The sequence below is a fragment of the Astyanax mexicanus genome, unplaced genomic scaffold (assembly GCF_023375975.1).
Source record: "Astyanax mexicanus isolate ESR-SI-001 unplaced genomic scaffold, AstMex3_surface scaffold_38, whole genome shotgun sequence".
Taxonomy (NCBI): domain Eukaryota; kingdom Metazoa; phylum Chordata; class Actinopteri; order Characiformes; family Acestrorhamphidae; genus Astyanax; species Astyanax mexicanus.
The window spans coordinates 1,513,245-1,537,659 of NW_026040048.1; the positions used below are offsets into that span (position 1 = coordinate 1,513,245).

General features: G+C 37.4%; 1 protein-coding gene across 1 annotated transcript; it reads right to left on the reverse strand.

Annotated features, from left to right (window-relative positions):
- Positions 1-11,089: 11,089 nt before the first annotated feature.
- LOC125794046 (NLR family CARD domain-containing protein 3-like) lies at positions 11,090-20,161 on the reverse strand. Its single transcript, XM_049473450.1, has 5 exons — positions 20,050-20,161; positions 15,680-17,371; positions 14,536-14,646; positions 13,481-13,654; positions 11,090-12,541 (listed from the first exon to the last, which is right to left on the reverse strand). The coding sequence occupies exons 1-5, from the start codon at positions 20,115-20,117 to the stop codon at positions 12,361-12,363; spliced, it is 2,226 nt and encodes a 741-aa protein (XP_049329407.1). The 5' UTR covers positions 20,118-20,161; the 3' UTR covers positions 11,090-12,360.
- Between the last annotated feature and the right edge of the window lie 4,254 nt (positions 20,162-24,415).

Here is a 24,415-nt window from a genome sequence, read left to right on the forward strand (position 1 = left end):
CAGGTGAACAAAACTACCAGGTGTAACGAGTTTGGAAATTTAACTCGGCGGTGTTATAGTTAGATATCTAACCCTGCAGAGACAGAGCTTTTAGTCCTGCTGATGGAAATTTGAAGCTGTGTTTATAATCGTTGTTATATGTGAGTAAGTTATTTATTTCTTTGATTGCTTGCAAGGTTGTTTTTATGTACTGTTTTTACGCTTTTGTTTTGTGTGTCCAATGATACAAGGCACAAAACACATAATACGAATATGCAGATAAACTCATTTAAATATATATTTTTGTAATCAGTGATATTTAAGATATTTATAATATTTTAGTTAAGATCATGTTGGAATAAACCCTGTAATATTGTTAATATGACGAACATCAGCTGTTTGGGTGGTTTTCTCAGTAATTTTGTGGATTTGAAACATGTTTTACCCTGTGAATTGGAAATCTGTGAAATCTGAATCCCACTGTAACAATCTGGCAACCCTGATGGCTCGCTGTCCTCTCCGTTTCTTCGGCTGTCTGTTGCTTAGTAGCGAGACCCGCAAAGCATTTTGGGACACATTTAGCTCGCTTAGTAAGCAGCGAAGTTTACTATAAATCATGATGCATTATGGGAGTTTTTAGTGCCCTCAAAATCACGTTCGAATCCCCCCTTATGATTCGGACACGCAAAGAAAAATGGCTGACATACTCAATAGTGCCCTAACTAGTAAATAGGGAGCCATTTCGGTCACACCCAAGGTGATAACACTAATGACTAGGGCAGGGCTAGGGCGGGGCTAGGGTGGAGACTGGACAATAACAAAACAATGCCATGTGCTTAAAAAAGCACATGGCTGGGAACACATGACAGGAAAACCGAGGGCAGGAGCACAGAAAACCAAAAGAGGAAAAAACACAGGACAGACACAGGCTAAGGTGTGACAGCTGCATTTCTGCCATATGATATACAATTTAAACACCATAAAGACATCACTAAAGCTGTGACAATCTTCTTGGATAATTTTTCACGCATAGCTATTCCAGGACCTTATGACGAGGTTAAAGAAAGATTGCTCGGGCAGCTGAAATCAGCCTCAGATTTTGCAACCACAGCTGACCTGTGGTCTAACAGAACCTCCAAACCTTACATAACCCTGACGGTTCATTTTATTAACCAAGAATGTACGCTTTTCAGTTTTTGCATCCGGTCGGTCTACTTTCTGGAGGATCACACAGGTGAGGCCATTGCAGAGGGATTGGGCGGGTGCGCTTGCGTCCTGGGAACTCCACGAGGACCGTCAGATCTGCATTACCACAGACAGCGGGACCAATGTCATCAAAGCTGCTGAACTGAACAGATGGACAAGACTACAGTGCTTCCGGGACTTTGGCTGAACTTTTCTGTTGGTACGTTATATGTGGTTAATCTATCATACAAGTGCCAGTTCTATCAAGATAATGTTAGATTGATATACTTTTTTGTGTGCAATTTGTGACTACTATAGAGCTGTTGCTTGCTGTGTCATTAGACTTTTATTAATATGAATAAATTGTTGGAGTTGAGGTGCTTTGGGTTGTGTATGACTGAAGAGCATTGCACTGCATATGGCTCTACACCATACACAGACATAGATATTTCTTAGTATTGAATGGCTTATTGTTACTATTTTTTTCATCCCCCTAAAAAGTGATTTTATAGGCTATTCATTTATTATTCATTTATCTAAATTAGTTAATTATTAGTTAAACAAATAGCTAGTCTCTTAAATTAATTTGTGTTTTCTTGGCTTGGATGTTTACTTTACCACATCAGGTGCGAAATAAAAACAGAAAATGTAGTTAAGCAGGAATAGTTTATGTTTGCTGTAAAAATTATATAAAAAAGTGGGAAAATATTGTTAAAATAATAAATAAAAATAAGAACTAACACTGCAACATTTTCTTTCTTTCCGTAGATAAGTGGGTAGACCGAGCAGTTGGGGTCTGTAAAAAGATTGTGGCTGCCTTCTTCTTCTCATGGAAGAAGAGCAAGAACCTTGCAGCTGCCCAGGAACAGTATCATTTGCCAAAACACAAGCTCATTAGTGAGACACCAACAAGATGGTGCTCCCATCAGCAAATGGTGAAGCAGGTTCTGAAGCAGAAAAGGGCTCACAGAGGTCCTCTCAAAGAACAAGAAGACCGGGGTGTGAATTACGGGGGGTATTGGGTCACAACGCCACCATTACTGAACTGAAAATAACATAGACATATACAGTCATATGAAAACGTTTGGGCACCTCTATTAATCTTAATCATTTTTAGTTCTAAATATTTGGGTGTTTGCAACAGCCATTTCAGTTTGATTTATCTAATAACTGATGAACACAGTAATATTTCAGGATTGAAATTAGGTTTATTGTACTAACAGAAAATGTGCAATATGCATTAAACCAAAATTTGACCGGTGCAAAAGTATGGGCACCCTTATCATTTCATTGATTTGAATACTCCTAACTACATTTTACTGAAGCACAAAATTGATTTGGTAACCTCATTGAGCTTTGAACTTCATAGCCAGGTGTCTCCAATCATGAGAAAAGGTATTTAAGGTGGCCAATTGCAAGTTGTTCTCCTATTTGAATCTCCTCTGAAGAGTGGCATCATGGGCAAAAGCACACCTCAGGTGACTCTGTTTGTGGCGTGCTTGCAGAAATGGCTTCTTTCGCATCTCTCTCCCATACAGCTATGCTATTTTCAATTCAGTAATAGTGGTGCTCGGAGCTGAAGCTTGGGTTATAGGATGTAAACAGTGTTTTTTAATAAGCTTCTTGTGCACTTTTTAAGTTATTAATGCCTCGTTTTAAATGTCAAGGCTCTCTGGATTCTAGCAAGGAGGTGTGGAGCTACTTTAAATCTGGATAACGGTGTAAAAAGTGGTTTACAGTGTTAAACTTTCTGGATCTCGGAATGCTGTGGGAGAATAGAGGTGTGCTATTCATCAAAGGTAAGTATTTTTATCATGTTTTACTACACCAAAAGTCCATTTTACACTGGAGTTCTCCTTTAGGGCGGAAAGGAAATGTGAACAAGGAACTTTATATGTTGCAGTAGACCTAGTGAGGAATTAGTTACTCAGATGAGTAGTTTTACAGTAAACTGGTGTATTAAATTTTTTTAAGGTAAGACGTATTTTCTATCTAAATTAACAATAGCCAAGCTTTTTAAAAGGCATTAGCCAAGCTATATAAATGCATTCCTACATTTCCCCATAACAGTTAATATTGTAGTCCCAGTGTCAAAATATGTGGATGAGATGTAACAAAAGTCTTATCTACAGGGATTTTCAGTTACATTTTCTATTTATTTAGAATTAGATAACAAATGATTTTTGTGGGAGAGATCCTGTAGAATATGAATTAAAATTTAATGGCGAGAAAGCTGATAAAGGATAGCAGCCAATAGCACTGTGTGTGTTTTTGCAGGATTAACTGTGGATTTTGCTGTATAATATACGTATTATACATGACTATAAAGGTTATTGTGCGGTATATAAGTGCTACATTAGCTGATGTAATGGATTTATCTTTTTTGTGCTGTAAACATTACAGTAAGAAAGCGAGACACTGTAACTGTAAACTGACTTCAGTACTGGTTTCCATTTACACCCTGAAGAAATACTTGACAAACCCACAATTATCATTGCATAAATCGCACCCTGAAGAAGACTAGGCCGCTGGTGCCCACCTGGCAAGATGTGGATATTTTGGAGTGTACAGATGCAGCTCTCAGAAGCTGCTGGAGAAGCTTCTGTAGCAGTGTCACCACCCAAGAAAACAAAGCGTTCTTTGGCCAGCTTTTTTTCAAATAGGCCTACCACTAACAACATGGATAGCCTGAGCGCACAGCAGGCAGTTGAGAGGCAGCTTGGCAACTATCTCTGAGCATTTATGTTCTTTATCCTTGCTAAAGAAATTTAACTTGTTCCATCAGTTTACGAAACAAGAAACTCTTACCTCTTAATAAAAGGTAAATGCTGATTTATTTGGACCATTTTTTTTCTAAAAGTATTATGACAATATATATATTTTTGTAGGACTTCAGTTCAGTTAGGTGGCAGCAAACATGCACACTCTTTATAATTCTATTGATCTTTTAAATATGTAAAATGTAATACTTTTTAAATTGTACTTTTTTATGCTTGCTGCCACATAGCTGCATCACACACACTTGTTTTTATTGCACTGTGTAATTTGGTTTAAAGTCTTTAAAGTTTGTAAAATATGTAAAATTAAATATACAGTAGAATTGGCACTGTACCCACATTTTAAAATGCTGTGCATGTTTACTGCCATCTAGCTGCATCATTGACACTTGTTTTTAGTAAAATTTAATATGCAGTAGACTTGGCACTGTGTTGTAAATATAAAGAGTGTGTGTGTCTGCTGCCACCTAGCTGTGCCATACACAGTTGCTGAATTCTATTGAATTTTTGAATATGTAAAATATAATGTATAATAGAGTTGTATGCATTTTGCATAACATTAATGGGTGTGCAATTTTCCACATGACTCAAAGTAAACATATTTACGTATTTTATTTTGTTGGTGTTTTTTAATGCTTAAAGCCATCTATTATTATCTGGGAACATTAATAGGCATTTTTATGCACTGAAGTGATTTGGAGGTGAATAAATGAGTGTGTACAGACAGGGGGTTTAGAAGTACATGCATTGCATTTTGACTGGAAAAGTGCTCTCAGTTTTTTGGTATTAACACTAAAAGGGCGTTGCGCAAATTTCACCCAAACAGTAAAAGGAATGATGTGCGTCTCTCTCTGTGGTCGTACTTTTCTGATTATGTAAGGATCTAATAGATATCATCCTCTGTTAAAAAGTTATTAACGCAGAAATGTTGAATATCTTACATAAAACAAACTTTTCTATGGTCTGTCTAGGAAGAGAGGATGCCATTGTGCGTACAGTACAGACATATATTTCAAGGGGCACATTGACAGGGTACTCCGGTGTAGGTCCTCAACCATATACCATGCCTCTTTCCCCTCTGAAACTTAAAAAACTAAAATCTGAAAGTGAAAAAAAAATTTGAACCCTGAAAAAAAATATATTAAACAGTGAAAAAAACTGATTCCAAAAACATAAAATTTACACCTGAAAAACATAAGATCTTAAATATCAAAATACACAAGCAAGCGAATATTAAAAAAAGAAATGTTTAAAACAATTCCTGAATTGAATACAAATTATATATAAGCTGAAAAAAACATTTGATACACTTATTTTTATTTTAACATACACTGCTCAAAGAATAAAGGGAACACTAAAATAACACATCTTAGATTTCAATGAATAAAATTTTCCAGTTTAATTCCGTTATTCATTACATAGTGGAATGCACTGAGAACAAAATAACATAAAACGATCAATGTAAATAAAAATTATTATCCTATGGAGGTCTGGATTTGGAATCATACTCAATATCAAAGTGGAAAATCAAATGACAGGCTGATCCAGCTTCAGTGGAAATTCCTCAAGACAAATTAAAATGAGGTTCAGTAGTGTGTGTGGCTCCACCTGCCTGTATGACCTCCCTACAATGCCTGGGCTGCTCCTGATGAAGTGGTGGATGTTCTACAGAGGAATCTCCTTCCAGACCTGGATTAAAGCATCAGTTAACTCCTGGACAGTCTGTGGTGCAGTGTGGTGTTGGTGGATGGAGCGAGACATGATGTTCTGGACTGGATTCAGGTCTAGGGAACAGGCGGGACAGTCTATAGCATCAATGCCTTCATTATGCAGGAACCTCTGACACACTTCAGCCACATGAGGTCTAGCATTGTCCTGCATTAGGAGGAACCCAGGGCCAACTGCACCAGCACAATGGGTCTGAGGATCTCATCCTGATACCTAATGGCAGTCAGGGTTCCTCTGTGAGCACATGGAGGTCTGCACTGCCCTCCAAAGAAATTCCACCCCACACCATTACTGACCCACTGCTACACTGGTCATGCTGGAGGATGTTGCAGCAGCAGAACGTTCTCCACGGCGTCTCCAGACTCTGTCACTTCTGACACATGTGCTCAGTGTGAACCTGCTCTCATCCGTGAAGAGCACAGGGCGACGGTGCACGGTGTTAGGCTGTAAGCACAAGCCCCACTTGTGGACATCGGGCCCTCATACCACCCGTATACCACCATGGAGTTTCTGACAGTTTGAGCAGAAACATGGATATCAGTGACCTGCTGGAGATCATTTTGCAGAGCTCTTGCACTGCTCCTCCTCCTGTTTCTCCTTGGACAAAGGAGCTGCTACTGGGTTGTTGCCCACCTACGATCCCCTCCATGTCTCTTGGTGTACTGCCTTCTCTCCTGGTATCTGCTCCATGCTCTGATTTGGCCCCATCGGGTTCCACCTGACTGCAGTTTGTTGTCGTAACTGACTTGATTGGGCAAATGCTCACTTTCGACGGTGTCTGGCGTCTCTTTACAGATGAATCTTGTTTTTCACTGTATGGGGCAGATGTCGACCGCATGTATGGCAGCGATTTGGGTGTGGGTGAGCGATTTGATGATGTCAATGTTGTAAATCGAGTGGCCCATGGTGGTGTGGGTGTTATGGTATGGGCAGGTGTTATCAACAACAAACACTGAATGGAATTTTGAATGCACAGAGATACTGTGATGAGATCCTGAGGCCCATTGTTGTGCCATCTAGGACCATAACCTCATGCTGCAGTATGATTATGCATAGCCCCTTTTCCCTATATTTAACCAAACCTTAAATTTTTCAAGCTAAATAAACAACCAACAAAAGAAATGGATATAAAGCTGGTAGTAACCCAGCTGGCCACCAATGTGTAAAGAATTGTTCACTGTTTGGTCATTATGTCAGTTGACAAAAAATTATGTCAGAATAGCGTCTAAAAGGTATTTATTTTGGGTTTGGTAGCAGTGTTCTACCAGTGTCCAACTAAAGCTGAGTTTTAATGGACTGGAGCGTTTCTTTTACTCAGTAACATATAACAGATTTTAATTAAATTCGATTATCTCATTTTTCAGTGACAATTTGTGAAAGAAAAAAAATATTTATAAAATAATAAAATATAAGTCACATTTCCCTGAATTTATTTTGTATGAATGAGTCCAAAACCAAACATACGCAATAAACTATATGTAAGAGCTCTTTAACCTTAAAACCTAATTTTTACTCTAGGAATAGATCCTTTAATCTTGAAGGCTCCTGTTTTACTACACACTGTTACGCAATCATCATGAAAACGGACATTGTCAACCGAGACAAGATAAAAAATCACTGGGAGAACGAACTTGGAACTGAAATCTCAGTAGACTCCTGGACTGACGCTTTAAAAAGAGTAAACAGTAGCACGTCTTGTGCAAGACTAAACCTCATTCAGTTTAAAGTTGTCCATCGCTTGCACTGGAGTAGAGCAAGGATTGCTTTTGTCAGATGTCATACTAATGTAGCAGATTTGACTCACATGTTTTGGTCCTGCCATCTGTTAACAGGCTATTGGTCTGATATATTTGAGGTACTGTCAGAGGTCTTTGGAGTCGCTTTACAGCCATGTGCAATGATGGCACTATTTGGGGCACCAAACAAAGAAGAAAATTTAACTAGGAACCAACAGAATATTATAGCATTTGTTTCTCTGCTGGCACGAAGGCAAATTTTACTTAATTGGAAGTCAAGTGCGCCACCTACTGTCGATCGGTGGTTGAAAGATGTAATGCAATTTCTGCACTTGGAAAAGATCAAATTTGCTATAAGGTGCTCAGACAAATTCCAATCTGTTTGGGAACCCTTTCTATCATACTTTAATGGCCTACAAGAGCTCCCACAGGCATCGCAATAAATTAAAAAGATTCGATGGACTTCGTCTTACAATTTGAGAACACTAAAAGGCACACTTTGTTGATCACAAAGACCTCTGAAGGCAGATTGAGCTATTTATTTGCTGTTTTAATTTGTTTATTTTGTCATCTACCTATGTCTACCAAACACAAAACTAAGGTCTACTGAAGGTACGGTTTCTGATAATTTGTTGTTATTATTATCATTATTTTTGGGTCCAGTCTGGGAGGGGGGAGGGATGGGAGGGATGGGAGTGGGTGTTTTTGAGTGTGAAAAAAAAAAAAAAAAACGAAAAATCTTTTGTAAACATAATGACAATGTACTGTTTGTATATCTGATTTTTCAATAAAAAGATCTATATATATATAAAAAAAAGGAATAGATCCTTTAGAAAATGTTTGTAAATGTTGGAAAATGTTCAGAACATTCTTTGAACCATTTGCAATCTGAAAAAATAGAAGGGAAAATACAAAAATTACTATTTGGCCAACAACAAAAAAAAATGTAAAACCGTTCCTAGTTGCAGTCATTTCGCTCTCGCTTACTCTCAAACATGATGCTGCCACAGACTAGCAGGAGAATCATTAAACAGAGTTAATAGTACGAAGGCAGCTGGAGCTAGCTGCAATGTATAGCTATCAAACCTATCCATTCCTTTGCATCCGATCATCTGAGCCTTGCACTCTCCTGCCTGTGCATTTCTATAGGATCTGTGTGTTTTAGCCGTAAAGCAGCTACTATTGTCAAACTGTTACGCAGCACTAAATTAAGGTAAAGTACAGCTGGGTTACATCTACCTTACTTTTTTTATTAACTCTGTTACACCATTTTTTTTAAACATGGGGTAACAGGTTGTTTTCAAATAAACTTAATCCCTGTTGAAACCACCCAACTAATAATTACTGATGTATTAATCCATGCTTAGAAATAATTGGTGCCACATATTTCATTAAAAAATCGATGAACAAACCATCAATTAATTCAAGATAAATATTTTTTATTACATATCCCTCTAAATATTTTTTTCATTTCTTGAAAAAAAAAAAAACTTTTTGGATTTCATAAAAAAGTGTAATAAACGATTTGAGACAGGATGCACGAGGAAAGGTTTTCTTTGGAGCTTTGTACATACTCATTGTTCGGACAGGCAGAAAACAAGAAACAGGCAGACAGATACAGCACAGGCAAATCGACAATCCAGGTCCTAGAACAAGCAACGTGTCACACAAAAATGCAGCAGAAATGACAATGCTCAGATCTCAGGAAACATAAGTAACACATTTGCCAACACCAAGATACAAGCCGTTTCTTAGTACAGAGTTCACAAGTTTAGACTTCCATTCTGTGCCAGTAGGGACTAGGCAAGTATTACTTGCAAGTGCATACTTCTGAGGATGGGAGGACGCGGGACTTTTATTCTGTAATTGGAACAGCTGCATACTTAATGACGTCTCCCTCTCAGGGGAGTGAAAAACGCTGTTCCTAAAACGTAGGAGCACATTTTCACACAGCCGCTCCCTAAGAAACAAACCATGTATCTCGTATCTGAAGTCTAAACCACTACATTCTCGCTTAAAAATAACTTCAAACTTTATTTTATCACACAGCAGCACTATTTTGAAAGTACTTTCTCCTCCGCTGATAATACTAATTTCTAAGCGGAACAGTACTTGTGCTGAGACTGACGACATTTCCAGAGTCCACAAGAACACAAGTACAGACAAGAGCACAGATTGAGAAATGACTACAGTCAGCTGTTTAAAAGCAGTTTTCATTAGTTCCTTAAACAGCTGCAGCTGTCTCATATCAGGCCTCAGGTAAGGGGCAGAGCCTAGCCACAGCACACTAGAGCACATTTTACATGAAAGATCTATATATTTTAGAACAATTTCTTTTTGTTTGGTTTTCTAAACTGAGGAGCTGTTGAGTCCAGACAAAGGCTGTATTCGGAATGGTATACGACTATACTGCCTACTGCACTAGTATGTACTGCATACTACACACTGCCCAGTATGTAGTATTCAGTACTACAACACTTTTGATTGTGGTACCCTACACGGTCGTGACACACCAGTCAGTGCTCTGTAGTGCTCTGAATTCCTCAGAGTGAGTTGTAAACAGAAAGAACATGAAAAATTTCCTATCTTTCCATTATTAAAACGAATATGTGTGCAATTGCTGCTTTTATTTTAGAGTTTAATGTAAGTGCAGTTAACACAATTCAATTTTATTTAGCAGCAGCAGCCCCCACAACCCAAGTAAGTTCCAGTTATTTATTTATTTATTTATTTAAATATGTTTTCCTATTTATTTTCCTATTACTATTTTCATCCATGTATAACTACCAACAAGAAGAAAACATTTAAACAAACTCTCATTTATATTTACACAGTCTCAACAATAAAATAATATAGAGACACGTTGCACAAGTGAAACAATTTTATTAATTTGTATTCAAATCATTCCCTTATTTAAAAGAAAATATGTATTGAAACTGAGGGAATTATATATTTAATTAACATAACAATTTATGAAAACTGAGGGAATTACTTTAAATTAACAGAACAATTAATTAAAACTGAGGGAATTGTTTATTAAATTAACAGAACGAATTAGTGGAATTACTTATTAAATAAAGAGAACAATTTATTAAAACTGAGGGAATTTTTTACTACATTAAGTTAGGTAATGGCTCACTGCTGCAGCACACAGCGGAGGGTCACAGCGGTGGAGAGCGCTCGGCCGCGGCAGCGGAGGGGCTCGGCAGCGGAGAGCCATTACTTTCCTAAATAATTCCCTTAATTAAAAAAAATGTATATTCCATAATTTAAAAATCTCTTGCACTCGCCACCATCTTGTTTTTTTCTGAAGCGAGCTGGAAAAGCCAGTCGCAATGCATGATGGGATGCAGTACACCATGAAGATAGCTCTCCATGCACACTGCTAAATCAGAGTGGAGTAGTACACCATCCGGGTACCTGTAGTGCACTACAGATTCTCAGTTTGGTCGCATACTGTATACTGCATACTAGCTTTAGGCAGATTTAGTTAGCAAGTAGTATGTAGTATGCCATTCCAAATACAGCCCAATCTCCACAGCACCAATGGACCTGTCAGTCTTCATGGACACACAGATAGGTATTGAGATGCCCAGGCTTTCCTGCTGTTCTGGACTGGAATAATAAAAAAACACACACACACACACATTCTCTGCACTATTCATATACTGTTTATTTAGATTGATTAAACTTGTAATTAAAAAATCTTATTCCATTCACAATAATAATAATATATTACAAAATAAAGTAATAGTCTAACCCTAAAAGGTGGAACTGTTGTCCTTGCTCAGAGAGGTTCATACTGCTTTATGTACGTAGCAATACCTGTAATACTCAAAAGATATTTCCTGTGCATACTAAGGGATTAAAACAAACCAAAACCAAGAAAATAAAAATAACCAAAAATATGAACATATAGTACACAATATGTACACAACAAATGAGAATTAAATAAGTAAACAATATAGACAAACATTTATAATTGACCAAGAACCAAGGAGTATTTAGTGCTATAGGAGCTGTTGGTTTTTAGTCTGCTTCCTTGTTTACTGTTGTATGAGATTGTATGAGATTGTGAAAGCGAAGTCCCACATGGCCCCATTGACAAGTTGTTTAAATGTTCTTGTTAAGCCACTAAATGTTGAAAAGGGAGGAACTCTTTCAGTTGTAAATCCACAAACTTTATCATCTTATGTTTATTGTCATTTGTTATGTTTAACCGATTTACTGCATTATGATATATTTCAGTAACACTGACTTGTTTGTTTATTCCACAGTACAAGACTGGAAAAATCCCAGTCTTCTAAGACTTCCACCTGAACTGAAAAATGCTGTGGCATGCACAGACATTTTGGGGGGCAAGTGCTCAGGGGGGAAAAAGGGCACTTTTTAGAGCACGTGGAACACTTCATTATAATAAAAATTACACGCACATGTTGAATGAAATTTGACTTTTATTTGTAACATTCTCTAAACGTGAGTTTTCAATGGAAAAATGTCACACCACCAACTGATAAAATACATAGTAGTTTGGTGCTGTATGAGACATATTACTGCACAACTAAATGATTTCACTTTGGGCTTAGAGGGCAAACGGTAGGATTTTACTGGATGTGTATGTTACCTGGCTGGTGGGACACGGGGGGAGAAGAAGCCTATCTGTTGCCGTGCGTGATGTGCTGAAAACTCGCTGAACTGAACTGATGCTGCAGCGCATCTAGTGTGCCTTGCGCGTGACCGCGGAAGAGAGAGGTCGGGTGTGTGTGAGCTGATTTCAGGGCATTCTGTTTTCGCTCGTTTTTAATCGCTCAGGTTTTCAAAAGATCATTTCAAACCGACCTCAGTAAAATCTTAATAATAAAAAAACAAAAACGAAGTTTCAAATTGGTTGATAAAGGGCAGAGTTGGTGGTGCTTTAGCACCACCTGATGTCTATGTCTGCACGCCTCTGTTGCTCATATTATTATTTCTTGAAGTCTGTAACATCCTTTAGTCTGAAGATCCAAAAGCAGCTTGCGTCCTCTCATGATTTGGTCGTTCCCATACAAATCCAGCTTTCTCAGACATGAGGAAACAGATTTCAGAGCTGAAGCCAGAGCAGTGCAACCCTCATCTGTGATATTACACTGTTGCAACCTACAAAAAAAAATACAATGACACTCTTAAATTTCTCAGTTCAGAACACACAGAATAGTTCAGCTTTAACTTTGTCAACACTGAATGATTAGTTTTAATTCTCGAAGCAGTACTGTACATAGTGTAAATCACCTCTAGCTGTGTGTGACATGACTGTATACAAACCAAAATCTTCTGCAAAGGGTAAAGTTACATCAAAGACAAAATCTTTTTTTTTTAAATTATATAGAGCTTATAATGTCTTCGTTTTGCTACGTTTCATTAACATCGCAACATTAATATTTGTTGCTAGCTATGAATGCAAATATACTGAGGTCAAGTGCTATGTCAATATACCTCAAACTAAATTTAATTTACAGTCATTTCAGTTCCTGCCTGACTACAAATAAGTTTAAGATATAAGATGTTTATAAGTGTTAGGTCTTGTAGGAATGTATTAATTCAAATTGGGCTTAAAGAAATAGAACTCTAATACTGAATTACATAAATCATAAATAATTAATTAGTGAATATTAAAACAAAGTGTTACAAGTTAAGTGAAGAACCTTTACTAAGGAAATTGTGCCACATATATCTTAAAAAAAATTAACAATCCCTCAATTAATTCTAGACAAATATTTTTCAAATATTTGCTTATGTTTATTACATGTCCCTTTAAATATTTAGTTCATTTCTTGAAAAAACATATTTTTGGATTTTTATAAAAAATGTAATAAACACTTTAAGGCAGTATGCATTAGTAAAGGGATTTTTTTGGAGCTTTGTTTATACTCATCATTCAGACAGGCAGAAGCCAAGAAACAGGTGGGCAGATACTGAATAATACTGAATTATATAAATCATAAATAGTTCATTAGATAACATTAAAACAAATTGTTACCAGTTAAGTGAAGAACCTTTACTAAGGAGCCAGGTCATGTGTGGTTTGGATGTCCTTACCTTAGTATCTCCAGTTTACAATGGGAATTCTTCAGTCCAGCAGAGAGCAACTTTACTCCTGAATCTCCTACATTATTCCAAGACATATCCAGCTCTTGCAGAGTAGAGGATTTTGAGCTAAGGATTGAAACCAGATCTGCACAGCTTTTCTCAGTCAGTTTACAATCCTTAAGGCTGCAGAAAACACATATTTTTAACATTAGTTCAACTATTCAACCTCTAATATATTATGAGAGTTGTAGAGTTAAATAATAAATGCACTAGTTATTTCTGTGGACAGCTGAAGAGTAGTCAAACATTAAAAACTGCAGTTAACAGGCACAAATATGACTGATTACAGGCTGTTTAGTGCAGCAAGCCAAAGAAACAATGCACATATTAGGTTATTGTAATAGGAAACTTGCTAGGTTATTTACTTGTTTAGCTAACTTTAAACTTAGGCAGAAGTAGCAGTTATTATTAGCCATTTCTTACTTATTAAGTTTATTAAGTTTAGTTCACTATTACAGACAGTTTGGCCGATATATGATTATGATTTTAAAAAAAGTATTAAACTAAATTATTTTAAAACCTGTATAAAGAGACATCCCTTGTTTATGAACTTATTTTTTGTAATTCTTTCTGACTTTATTGTAAATTATAGCTACAACAAATATTTTCTTCATATTTCCTCCTTTATTAATAAATTCATAAAATAATCACTAATCAATGTTAATTATCAATCCCCCTATACTATACCACCTGCCCTAAATAAAAATCAGCTTACTTTGACACTTTTAACGTTTCTCATTATCATATACATATATATATATATATATATATATATATATATATATAGTTAGACTAGATAAACAAATGATTACAACTGCAGAAAAATACCCATATATTGCATTGTTTGCTAATCAACAAGTAAAAAGGTTTCCAAAAATGTAAAGAGATTGAGGGTTTTAAAGGGCACATGATTCAGAGAATCACCCGTGCTAAATATTCTGAGATACAGTATCTAGGAGTTTTTTGTTTACTTCTAATGTGTGAATGTATTCAGCATTACTTACTTAGCTGTTCTGCATTGTGCAACTACAGGCAGCAGCGAATGAAGAACTTTATCCGAACTGCCATATCTCTCCAGAATAAATTCATCCATGTTCACTTCTGATGTCATCACACTGTAAAAAGTGAAGCATGGAGCTGTTCATTCAAGCTAATAAATATGATTGAACACATAGTACAATTATTGACTTTATTGTGAAACTCAACCTTTTTGAATTTTGATGTGTCAATTTTGATTCAGACTAAATTAATTACAATTCTGAAGGAAATAAACCAAATGTTTTGGTTCCACTGAAATCATACTCGAAGAAAAGAGATAAGGATGTAATATTTTTAATTTGAATCAAACATGAATTGCGCATGCGCACTGTGGAGCAAAGGAGAAGTTGTAGAGAAGTGCTTCAGAGCACTGAGGGAGAGAGGGAGAAAGTGCCTGAACGCGCTCGCGAGAGAGAGAATGAGAGAGGGAGAAAGTGCCTGAACGCGCTCGCGAGATAGCAACGCATGCTTATGGTATTGTGGCGTCGGGACTGGAGGGGGGGCGGAAGGAATTATGGGAGCTCACCCTGTTGGGGGAAGTGGGTGTTTTTCTGCGTGTTTATGTTACTGTTTATCCCAGAGTTTCATGTCATGTTTTATTATCACTGTTCTAGTATTATTCATGTAGTTATCAGTTATGTGGTTGTTTTGTGCCTCACCCTTTGTGTGTTTTCTGTGTGTGGGAGTGGGGTTAGCTGCGTTGGAGCTGTAGTTAGTTTTACTTTCAAAAGTGGAATCCCACGTAAATCCAGCTCTTAGTGTCCTCCTCAGAGCAAAATAAAAAGAGCAAGAGAGCACTGAAACGAATCTCGCTGGTAATCCGTCCTCTTCCACGCCACAGTAACTTCTGGAACTTCTGAATATGCTGCCATGTTTTTTTTTTTAAGTTCGGTTCAATTTAAATGTATTAGTTTGGTTCCGAAACTGAAATGTAAAGAATTTAACTTGGATCAAGGTGAATAATTAATATTGGGTCGAGTGAAGTAATATGGTTTATGTCAAAATAAAATAATAAGGTTGTAACAATTGACTTTATTTAGATTGAGTGAAGTCAAATAGTTTAGATGCAACAAATGGACATCAATTTTTTTAATTTGAGCAGGGCTACACTTTTTACAGTGCAGAACAAAGACCACAGCGGACCACTGTGAAGGAGAGAGCGTTCTTGCTTTCAGCCCTCCAGATTGCAAGTACTGTTGGATTTCCTTAACTAGAGAATTGTCACCCAGTTCATTCAGACAGTGGAAAAGACAAATGGATTTCTCTGTAGGGGGATTCTCTCCAATCTTCGTCTTGATGTACTGAACTGTTTTCTCCTTGTTGTATATGCTACTTTCTCTATGTTTTTCCAAGCTTTGCAACAAAATCTGGTTGGACTCCAGTGAAAGACCCAGAAGAAAGCGAACAAAGAGATCCAGATGTCCATTCTGACTCTGTAGTGCTTGATGTACAGCACTCTTGTGAATATGTGAGAGTGACAATTCTGTTCTCAGCAATACTCTCAGTTTAGAGGAATAATTCTGTTTCAGAACATTCTTCTTCCGGTTCATGAAGGTCAGGTGCACATATAGAGCAGCGAGATGTTCCTGAATGCTCAGATGAACAAAGCAGAAAACTTTACTGTGAAGCAGCTCAGATTCCTCTCTGAAGATCTGTGTACACACACCAGAGTAGAGTAAGGCTTCTCTGATATCAATGCCACACTCCTTGAGATCTTCATCATAGAAGATCAGGTTTCCTTTCATCAGCTGCTGAAATGCCAGTTGTCCCAGTTTGAGGAGCATTTCTTCATCAGTGTGCTGCTGGTTCTTCTGGTACTTTTCTCTTATGATTTGTGTCTGAATGATGATGAAGTGTGTGTACATTTCAGTCAGAGTTTTGGGGATCTCTCTGTTCTGAGCTTCATTCAGTATTTTCTCCAGAACTGTGGCTGAAATCCAGCAGAACACAGGGATCTGGCACATGATGTAGAGGCTTCTTGATGTCTTCAGGTGTTTGATGGTTTTATCAGCCAGGCTCTGATCACTGATCCTCTTCCTGAAGTACTCCTCCTTCTGTGGGTCACTGAAGCCTCGTACCTCCGTCACTCGATCCACACACTCAGAGGGGATTTGATCAGCTGCTGCCGGTCGGGAGGTTATCCAGATCAGAGCAGAAGGAAGGAGATTCCCCTTCATCAGGTTCATCAGCAGAACCTCCACTGATGCTGATTCAGTGACATCACACAGATTCACCCCGTTCTGAAAGTCTAGAGCTAAACGACTCTCGTCTAAACCATCGAAGATGAACAGAGCTTTGTGTGAGCTGGAGATTTCCATTTCTTTTGTCTCCTTGAAACATTCATGAAGGAGATCCATCAGACTGAGTTTCTGGTCCTTCATTAAATTCAGTTCTCTGAAGGGAAGGGGAAATATGAAGTGGAGATCCTGATTTGCTTTCCCTTCAGCCCAGTCCAGAATAAACTTCTGCACAGAGACTGTTTTTCCAATTCCAGCGACTCCTGTTGTCAGTACAGTTCTGATGGGTTTGTCTTGTTCAGATAAGGGTGTAAAGAGGTCACTGCATTCGATTGTTGTTTCCTCTGTTAATGTACTCCTGGATGCTGCCTCCATCTGTCTCACCTCATGTTCCTTATTGATTTCTCCACTGCCTCCCTCTGTGATGTAGAGCTCTGTGTAGATCTCATTGAGAAGCTTTGTGTTTTCTTGGTTTGTTATCACTTCATGTAAACACTGAAACTTCTTTTTTAGATTCAATTTAAAGTTCTCACAATATTTAGTTTCAGCAGATGATTGGTCGGATCTGTAACAACAGGGCATAAGGAATATTTTCACTAAGGTATACAAAGTTCCTAATTGTTTTTATATTTTTACTAAAATTTGACACTAAATAATTGTAATATATCTTATAAAATCTCATCTATAAAATAATTTTTAAAATAATTTCACATGGCATTTGAGCATAGCAGCCCAAAGTTGCATCTGAACCATATTTCCTGAGGTGAAATTCCCCAGTTAGCGTAGTCGAGCTATTACTTACTTAAGTGGTTTTATATAAATTAGTATAAATCATCTGATAATGTTCTAAGGGTCACATAGGCAATAGAGAAATCGGTAAGCAGAAAAGGGTCAAGAACCAGGAAATCAGAGAGTAAAAATAACACTTCGTACAGAGCTAGAAAACTAGATAATAAGCAGCAACTAAAGAGCTGAACTAAGGGACTATTTATACAGGCTAGACCAGGTGGGAATAATTAACAATCAGTCAGTAGCTAGGTGATGCAGAGCACTTGAGAGGCATGTGACTCCCAGAGTCACTGTAGTTCTGAGCCTGAAGGCCTCGGCATACTTCATGCGGAGACGACGTTCGCGTAGCTTCACGTAATTACGGAGAAAACGAACAGCCGCGGACGTCGCACAGGGGCTTCGTTCGCCGTGTCGTGCACATAGAAGCTGGGCGAACTCCACGGCCGAACATACAACACAACAACACCTGTGATTGGTCGTTAAAAAAGAGGCGTGCCAAGAAAACGATTGGACGATTTCGAAGAGAGGCTCGCTGAGCAGGTACAGCAGTACCATCACCTTTATGATTCTTCATTAAGAGATACATACCGGAGCTTGTCTAGGCAGAGCGCGATGGGTGATAGTTTTCCGGTAGTCATGAAACTTAACTTTACTAATGTCACAGCACCACCTGCAGTTGTGAAGCATACGAGACAGGCAAAGCAAAGCCGCAGAAAGTATGCCAGCTCGAAACTCGAGAAAGTGCACTTGACTTCGTGCTATTCTCACGAATTTCATATCGCTGGAAGTATGCCGAGGCCTTAAGGCTGCTGGGAAACTGAGTCTTTTTGCTGGAAGGCTTCAGAAGCAGGCAGATAGACAGCGTCAGGCGTGACACATCCACTGTCATATAGCTGAATATGGCTTAAAAACTATTTTATTTTATTTTTTTAGAAAAACAGATCAAATAAATTTGTAGTAATATTATCAGAAGGAAAAGTGACTTAAAAGTGAATTAGACACTGGAGAGAGAAAGAAAGTTTAGAACTGAAAAATAAATGTTAAGAGTAATTAAATTCTTGCTCTTAGCCATCAATCACATTTTGCATTTTTGATCCCAGTTCTTTTACATATAGGAACACGAGGTGCATTGTGGTTGTGCACTTTGAATGCTATGTTTGACTGTCTGCATTAAACTCTCCCCTGTTTGCACGTACATGAGAAATACTTAACACCTATACTTAAATTCCTTCAAACCATTGGTTGATGCACAAAATCACAGACAGGTTAGTTTTCCGGGCTGCAGTTACACATACTACCATTTTTAAGAGATGGTAGTCCATGTTGTCCAAATTGTGCCCAATTATCAATTTTCCCTTCCCACTGTCACATGACTCATTTGTGTTAAGGCTCAGGTGTGAATGAGGTTCCTATTTAAAAAAAAAACAGTTGGATTTAGTTATCTATGAGAAGCCAATACCTGCATCCATATGACGTTTCTTCCTCTCTGAACACTTCTGTAGATTTCACAGACTGATGACTTTTTTCAGATACACAGCTGGAAAGGGTTAAATCTGATGTTTTTTCCAGGATTTGACTGAAACAGAATGTATATTATTATAATATTGCTCAATGATGCATATATGCATTCCTTACAGTCTTCCATGACTGAAATATTATTTTACAGTGATGACGTCCTGTTTTAGCAACAACTACAGTTTATTTATGTCAAGAAGAGAAATTATGAAAAATTATAAACTAGGTTACATGTACGATATGAAACAAAATTAATTTGACTCAAAACAAGTACAAGGAAATGTGTTTTTGTTGTTTAAGTCTTTCTAAGTAAAGTTAGTTAAAATTTGTGATAAAGCTAATAAATTAAGTTTCCTGTTTGATTGAGGGCAGTGGGCAGCATAAATCTTTGTACAGAGTACATGATAGATCTGAATACTAGAGAGTCTAGTATCTAAACTTTGAGGAGCCATTACCTGTGTCCAGTTGAGGAATCAGGACCTTTGAACTTTAGAAGGAAATCCATAGACCAATCACTCTTCATAGACAAAAAGTTGGCAAGTGTAAAGTCTGGACTCTTCTGCTGAATTGGGCTACAGCTGGATTCAGCAAACACACATCAACCTTTCACAATTTGCTTAATCAAAATAATAAAATGCTTCATTATGTACCACTAAATGCAATTAAGGCCTACATGGACACATGGTAAGTCTGCAAAGTGATCCTGATTTTTCTGTTTGAATAAGAACCTCTTAGTCTTCTATCATCACTTTAAAGGACACCTCATTACAATGTGTAATGATGTACAATTTACCAGTGAAGATATTAAGATATTATTACACCTGATCCACGAATCTTATCACATGCACTCTTGTAGAAAAATATTCTATACACATCCTATGTAGATTAGAAAAAGTATTTTTTTAAGAATTTAAGAGTCTGATGAACTGAACATGTTACCTGTGTTCAGGTGAGGGATCTTCATCGTTAAACTTTAGTGGTAAATCCATAGACCAATCACTTTTCATAGACGCACAGCTGGCTACCGGAGAACCTGGTCTCTCCTGCTGCTCTGAACTGTAACACAACAGGAGTATTAAATTGATTATTAATTTACACACACACACACACACATATATATATATATATATATATATATATATATATATATATATATATATATATATATATATATATATATAGACTAGCTACATACAGAGTAGTAGCTCTCCAGCCCAGATGGTTGTTAAACCCAATTGCAGAAGAGTTGAATTCAACGCAGATAAAGGCAATAAAAAAAAATAAATAAAAAAATCACTTCACTCCTCATGCCGGATCGAACCCGTGTCGTCAGGGTCGTGGTCTAATACACTACCGCTGGCCCGACTAATAAATTATATATACAGTTATGTGAAAAGGTTAGGATAAACCTGAGTGCTAGAGAGTCTGGTATCTAAATTTTAAGGGGCCATTACCTGTGTCCAGATGAGGAATCTCCTCCATTAAACTTTAGTGGTAAATCCATAGACCAATCACTTTTCATAGACAAACAGCTGGCTACTGGAGAACCTGGTCTCTCCTGCTGCTCTGAACTGTAACACAACAAGAGACCACTCAAAAGTGATGAGTTTCTTTGATTTTACCAAATTGAAAACCTCTGGAATATAATCAAGAGGAAGATGGATGATTACATCAAACCAAGCTAAACTGCTTGAATTTTTGCACCAGGTGTGGCATAAATTTATCTCCAAAAGCAGTGTGTAAGACTGGTGGAGGAGAACATGCCAAGATGCAGGAAAACTGTAATTAAAAACCAACGTTATTCCACCAAGTATTGATTTCTGAACTCTTAAGTCTTTATGAATATGAATTATGAAAAAAAAATATATATACATATATATATATAAAGTTTATATATATATAATATATAAACTTTGAGGAGCCATTACCTGTGTCCAGATGAGGAATCTCCTCCATTGAACTTTAGAGGGAAATCCATAGATCTATCACTCTTCATAGACAAACTACTGGCTACTGTAGAATCTGGTCTCTTCTGCTGGATTGGACTGTAATTCAACACACACATCAGTAAGTACATCAGTAAGCATATGGACATTTGGGGCCGTATTGTAGAGATCTATAGGCGAGCAATCAACTGCGCACTATGCAGCTTGATTTAGGGCACAAGTGGGTCTTAAGTATCATGAGGACACTAACAAATGCGGCATGAACTAATTGTCTTTAATAATCATGAAATAAACCAATCAGCATATCACTTTCCATTCACTTTTAGAGTCAGGTACCCTCTTATTTTGGCAGATTGGTATTTAGCAGATTGCAATAATTACCTCTGTTGTACAGGCTAAGTAAAGCAGAGTTACCAGCCAGTAACCTTCACAGAGAATTTTGGTGTGTTTTGGTGCGCTGTACTTAATTGAAACAGTTAATAGGCCTGACAGACAGAACGTGCATTGGCTTTGGTAGGCCTGATCTGCACTCTAATTTGATTGGTACTGCTGGTACTGTATATATATATATACCTGGTGGCCAATCTTCATTAATTGCACATTGCACCAGTAAGAGCAGAGTGTGAAGGTTCAATTAGCAGGGTAAGAGCACAGTTTTGCTTAAAATATTGCAATGCACACAACATTATGGGTGACATACCAGAGTTCAAAAGAGGACAAATTGTTGGTGCACGTCTTGCTGGAGCATCTGTGACCAAGACAGCAAGTCTTTGTGATGCATCAAGAGCCATGGTATCCAGGGTAATGTCAGTATACCACCAAGAAGGACCAACCACATCCAACAGGATTAACTGTGGATGCTGTAAGAGGAAGCTGTCTGAAAGGGATGTTCGGGTGCTAACCCGGATTGTATCCAAAAAACATAAAACCACGGCTGATCAAATCACGGCAGAATTCAATACACTGTAAGTGTTTTTTAATAAATATAATTTCCAAGTTAACAGATAATCCCAAAATCTAATTCAACTGATTGTAAAAAAACGTTCTATTGTAACATTGTGTGCATGTTAATTAACAGATTAATGCTCTTACTGTGATTCATGGAGGTGGAAAGTATTTCTTCACACTGTTAAATAACTGTTAAATAATTAGTGCACTAATTAAAAATACATGTAGAATAGCATACCTCCACATGCTCATTTACTGTAATTCGTGTGTCTGTATCCTGTGCTTAATTTCTGTATTGAAAGCTGTATATGATTGCTTTAGTCTATAGTATTTTGTTTTCTATAATTTATTGTTTAGTGTTTTGTAGAATGCGTTGCTTGCATTTATTGTATTTGGGGTCTGTTGCCGTTCCTAGCTTATTGGAACGACGCAAAGTTGACTATGAATTTTAATTTGACCTGTGATGCACAAAACAAAATGGTCAGTGTACAGTATTTGAGATTAAAATTGTTCACAGGCCAAGAAAAAAAAAAAAAAATATATATATACAAGCCATTAAAAACAGGCAAAAGTCCAAGCTATGAAAAAGCAGTACCTTAAAAAATGGCTAAACACAGTTAAATATACAGTCACAGAGGTTGGTGCTCAGCTGATCACCAACAACATAAATACGTGAGGTCTGTTTTCTGGTTTGGTAATTTTATTAAAGCTTCTTAAAATAACCATGTAAGGCTCTTACCTGCAAATAGATGCTAGTCGTTCTCACTGTATAAAGCAGTTTTTTTTGCATTCCTTTATGTTCTCCTTTGTAACTTTGACATGGGAATGTTGTTTTTCTGGACTCACCAAATGATGTCAACAGATAAAACGGTTTGCAGTCTCTGCCCTGTAGTCGAATTACATTTCCTGAACTCTTTCACACCTCCAGATTCACACAGACACACACCTGTAGCAGGCACTGCTGTTATTTCTCTTTAAATATCTTTTTCACTTTCACTTTTTCACTGGCCTAATATATTTCCATCAAATTGCAGAGAAATAATATTAACTGGTGTAAAATTTACTTTGGTTGTAGTAAACATGATAAAAAGTACTTACTTTTTTGAATAGTACACCTCTATTCTCCTACAGCTTCCTGAGATTCCTGAGCCGTATCGGGGCATATTTTGCCCTTATAAATAGATTTTTACACCTTTATCCAGGCCCAACGTAGCTCCACACCTTCTTGCTAGAATCCGGAGAGCCCTGACATTTAAATCAAGGCATAAATAACTTAATAAATAAAACCACTGCTTATATCCTGTGCTGTTTGCTTTCAGCTCCATGCACCGCCATCATTGTACTGATAATGACAGACATATATACATAGACTCCACATAGCCACACTCCTGGTGTCGGCCACTACGCCAGGAGGCAGGCTATGTGGAGTCTATGTGTAGATATGTCTATGACATTATCAGTACATAGATGGCGGTGCCTGGAGATTTATCTGCACTGTGGGATGTAAACAGTGTTTTTTAATAAGCTTCTTGTGCAATTTTTAAAGAAGTGCAAAGTAAAAATTCAAAAATAGGTTAAACACAGATATGGTAAATGCTTTGTAGAGATGGACAGAACCTAATCTAATACTTGGCAGGAAGTAAGTGAAGTGCAGGTTAATATATAGTGAGGGGAACAGGTGAAATCAATACTCAGGTGCTTGTGTTCTGTGGTGTCATGTGATCAGTCAGTGAAGGAGTGTATGGGTGATGATATTTTATTCTTTATTCTGTTTATTGTTGAGTTAAAAGTCATGGGTTTGTGCTCTACAGCTCGTCTGAGTGTGTGTGTTTAATGAGCAGGAGTGTACATGCGCTAGATGCACCTATAGGAATGGACTCTGATGACTGACTGTTGTCTAGGTTCATTTCAGTTAGTGGAGCACCTGTGTTTTCTGCAACACGCCAAAAATGTACTCGGAACACACCTCATATCCAGGTCCCACACCCTTCAGTGTAGATTTATTTCCAAACTCTGATGCTATTTTAACAGCGCAGATAGCAATGCAAGGTGTACTATAGGGCCCTAAGACTAAAACTAACCCAAAATCACCTTTTTAACACACAGACAGAGTGCAGCACCATGATCAGACAGCAGATGGAGGCAGTGTACTGGGATTGTAAATCACTGCTTTTAAAACCTGCAGCACTCTTAGATCTCACACTGTAGAAAAAGTTGAACTCCAGTCTAACTGTACACACTGTACACACACACACACACACACACACAGTGATACACTTTTGCCAATTAGCAGTTAACCCTAGAACACTCATGTTAAAATTAGTAACACCATCACTAATGTTGGGTACACACTGTATGACAAGTTTTGGAACCTTTCTTTAATTTTACAACATACAACATCACATAAAATA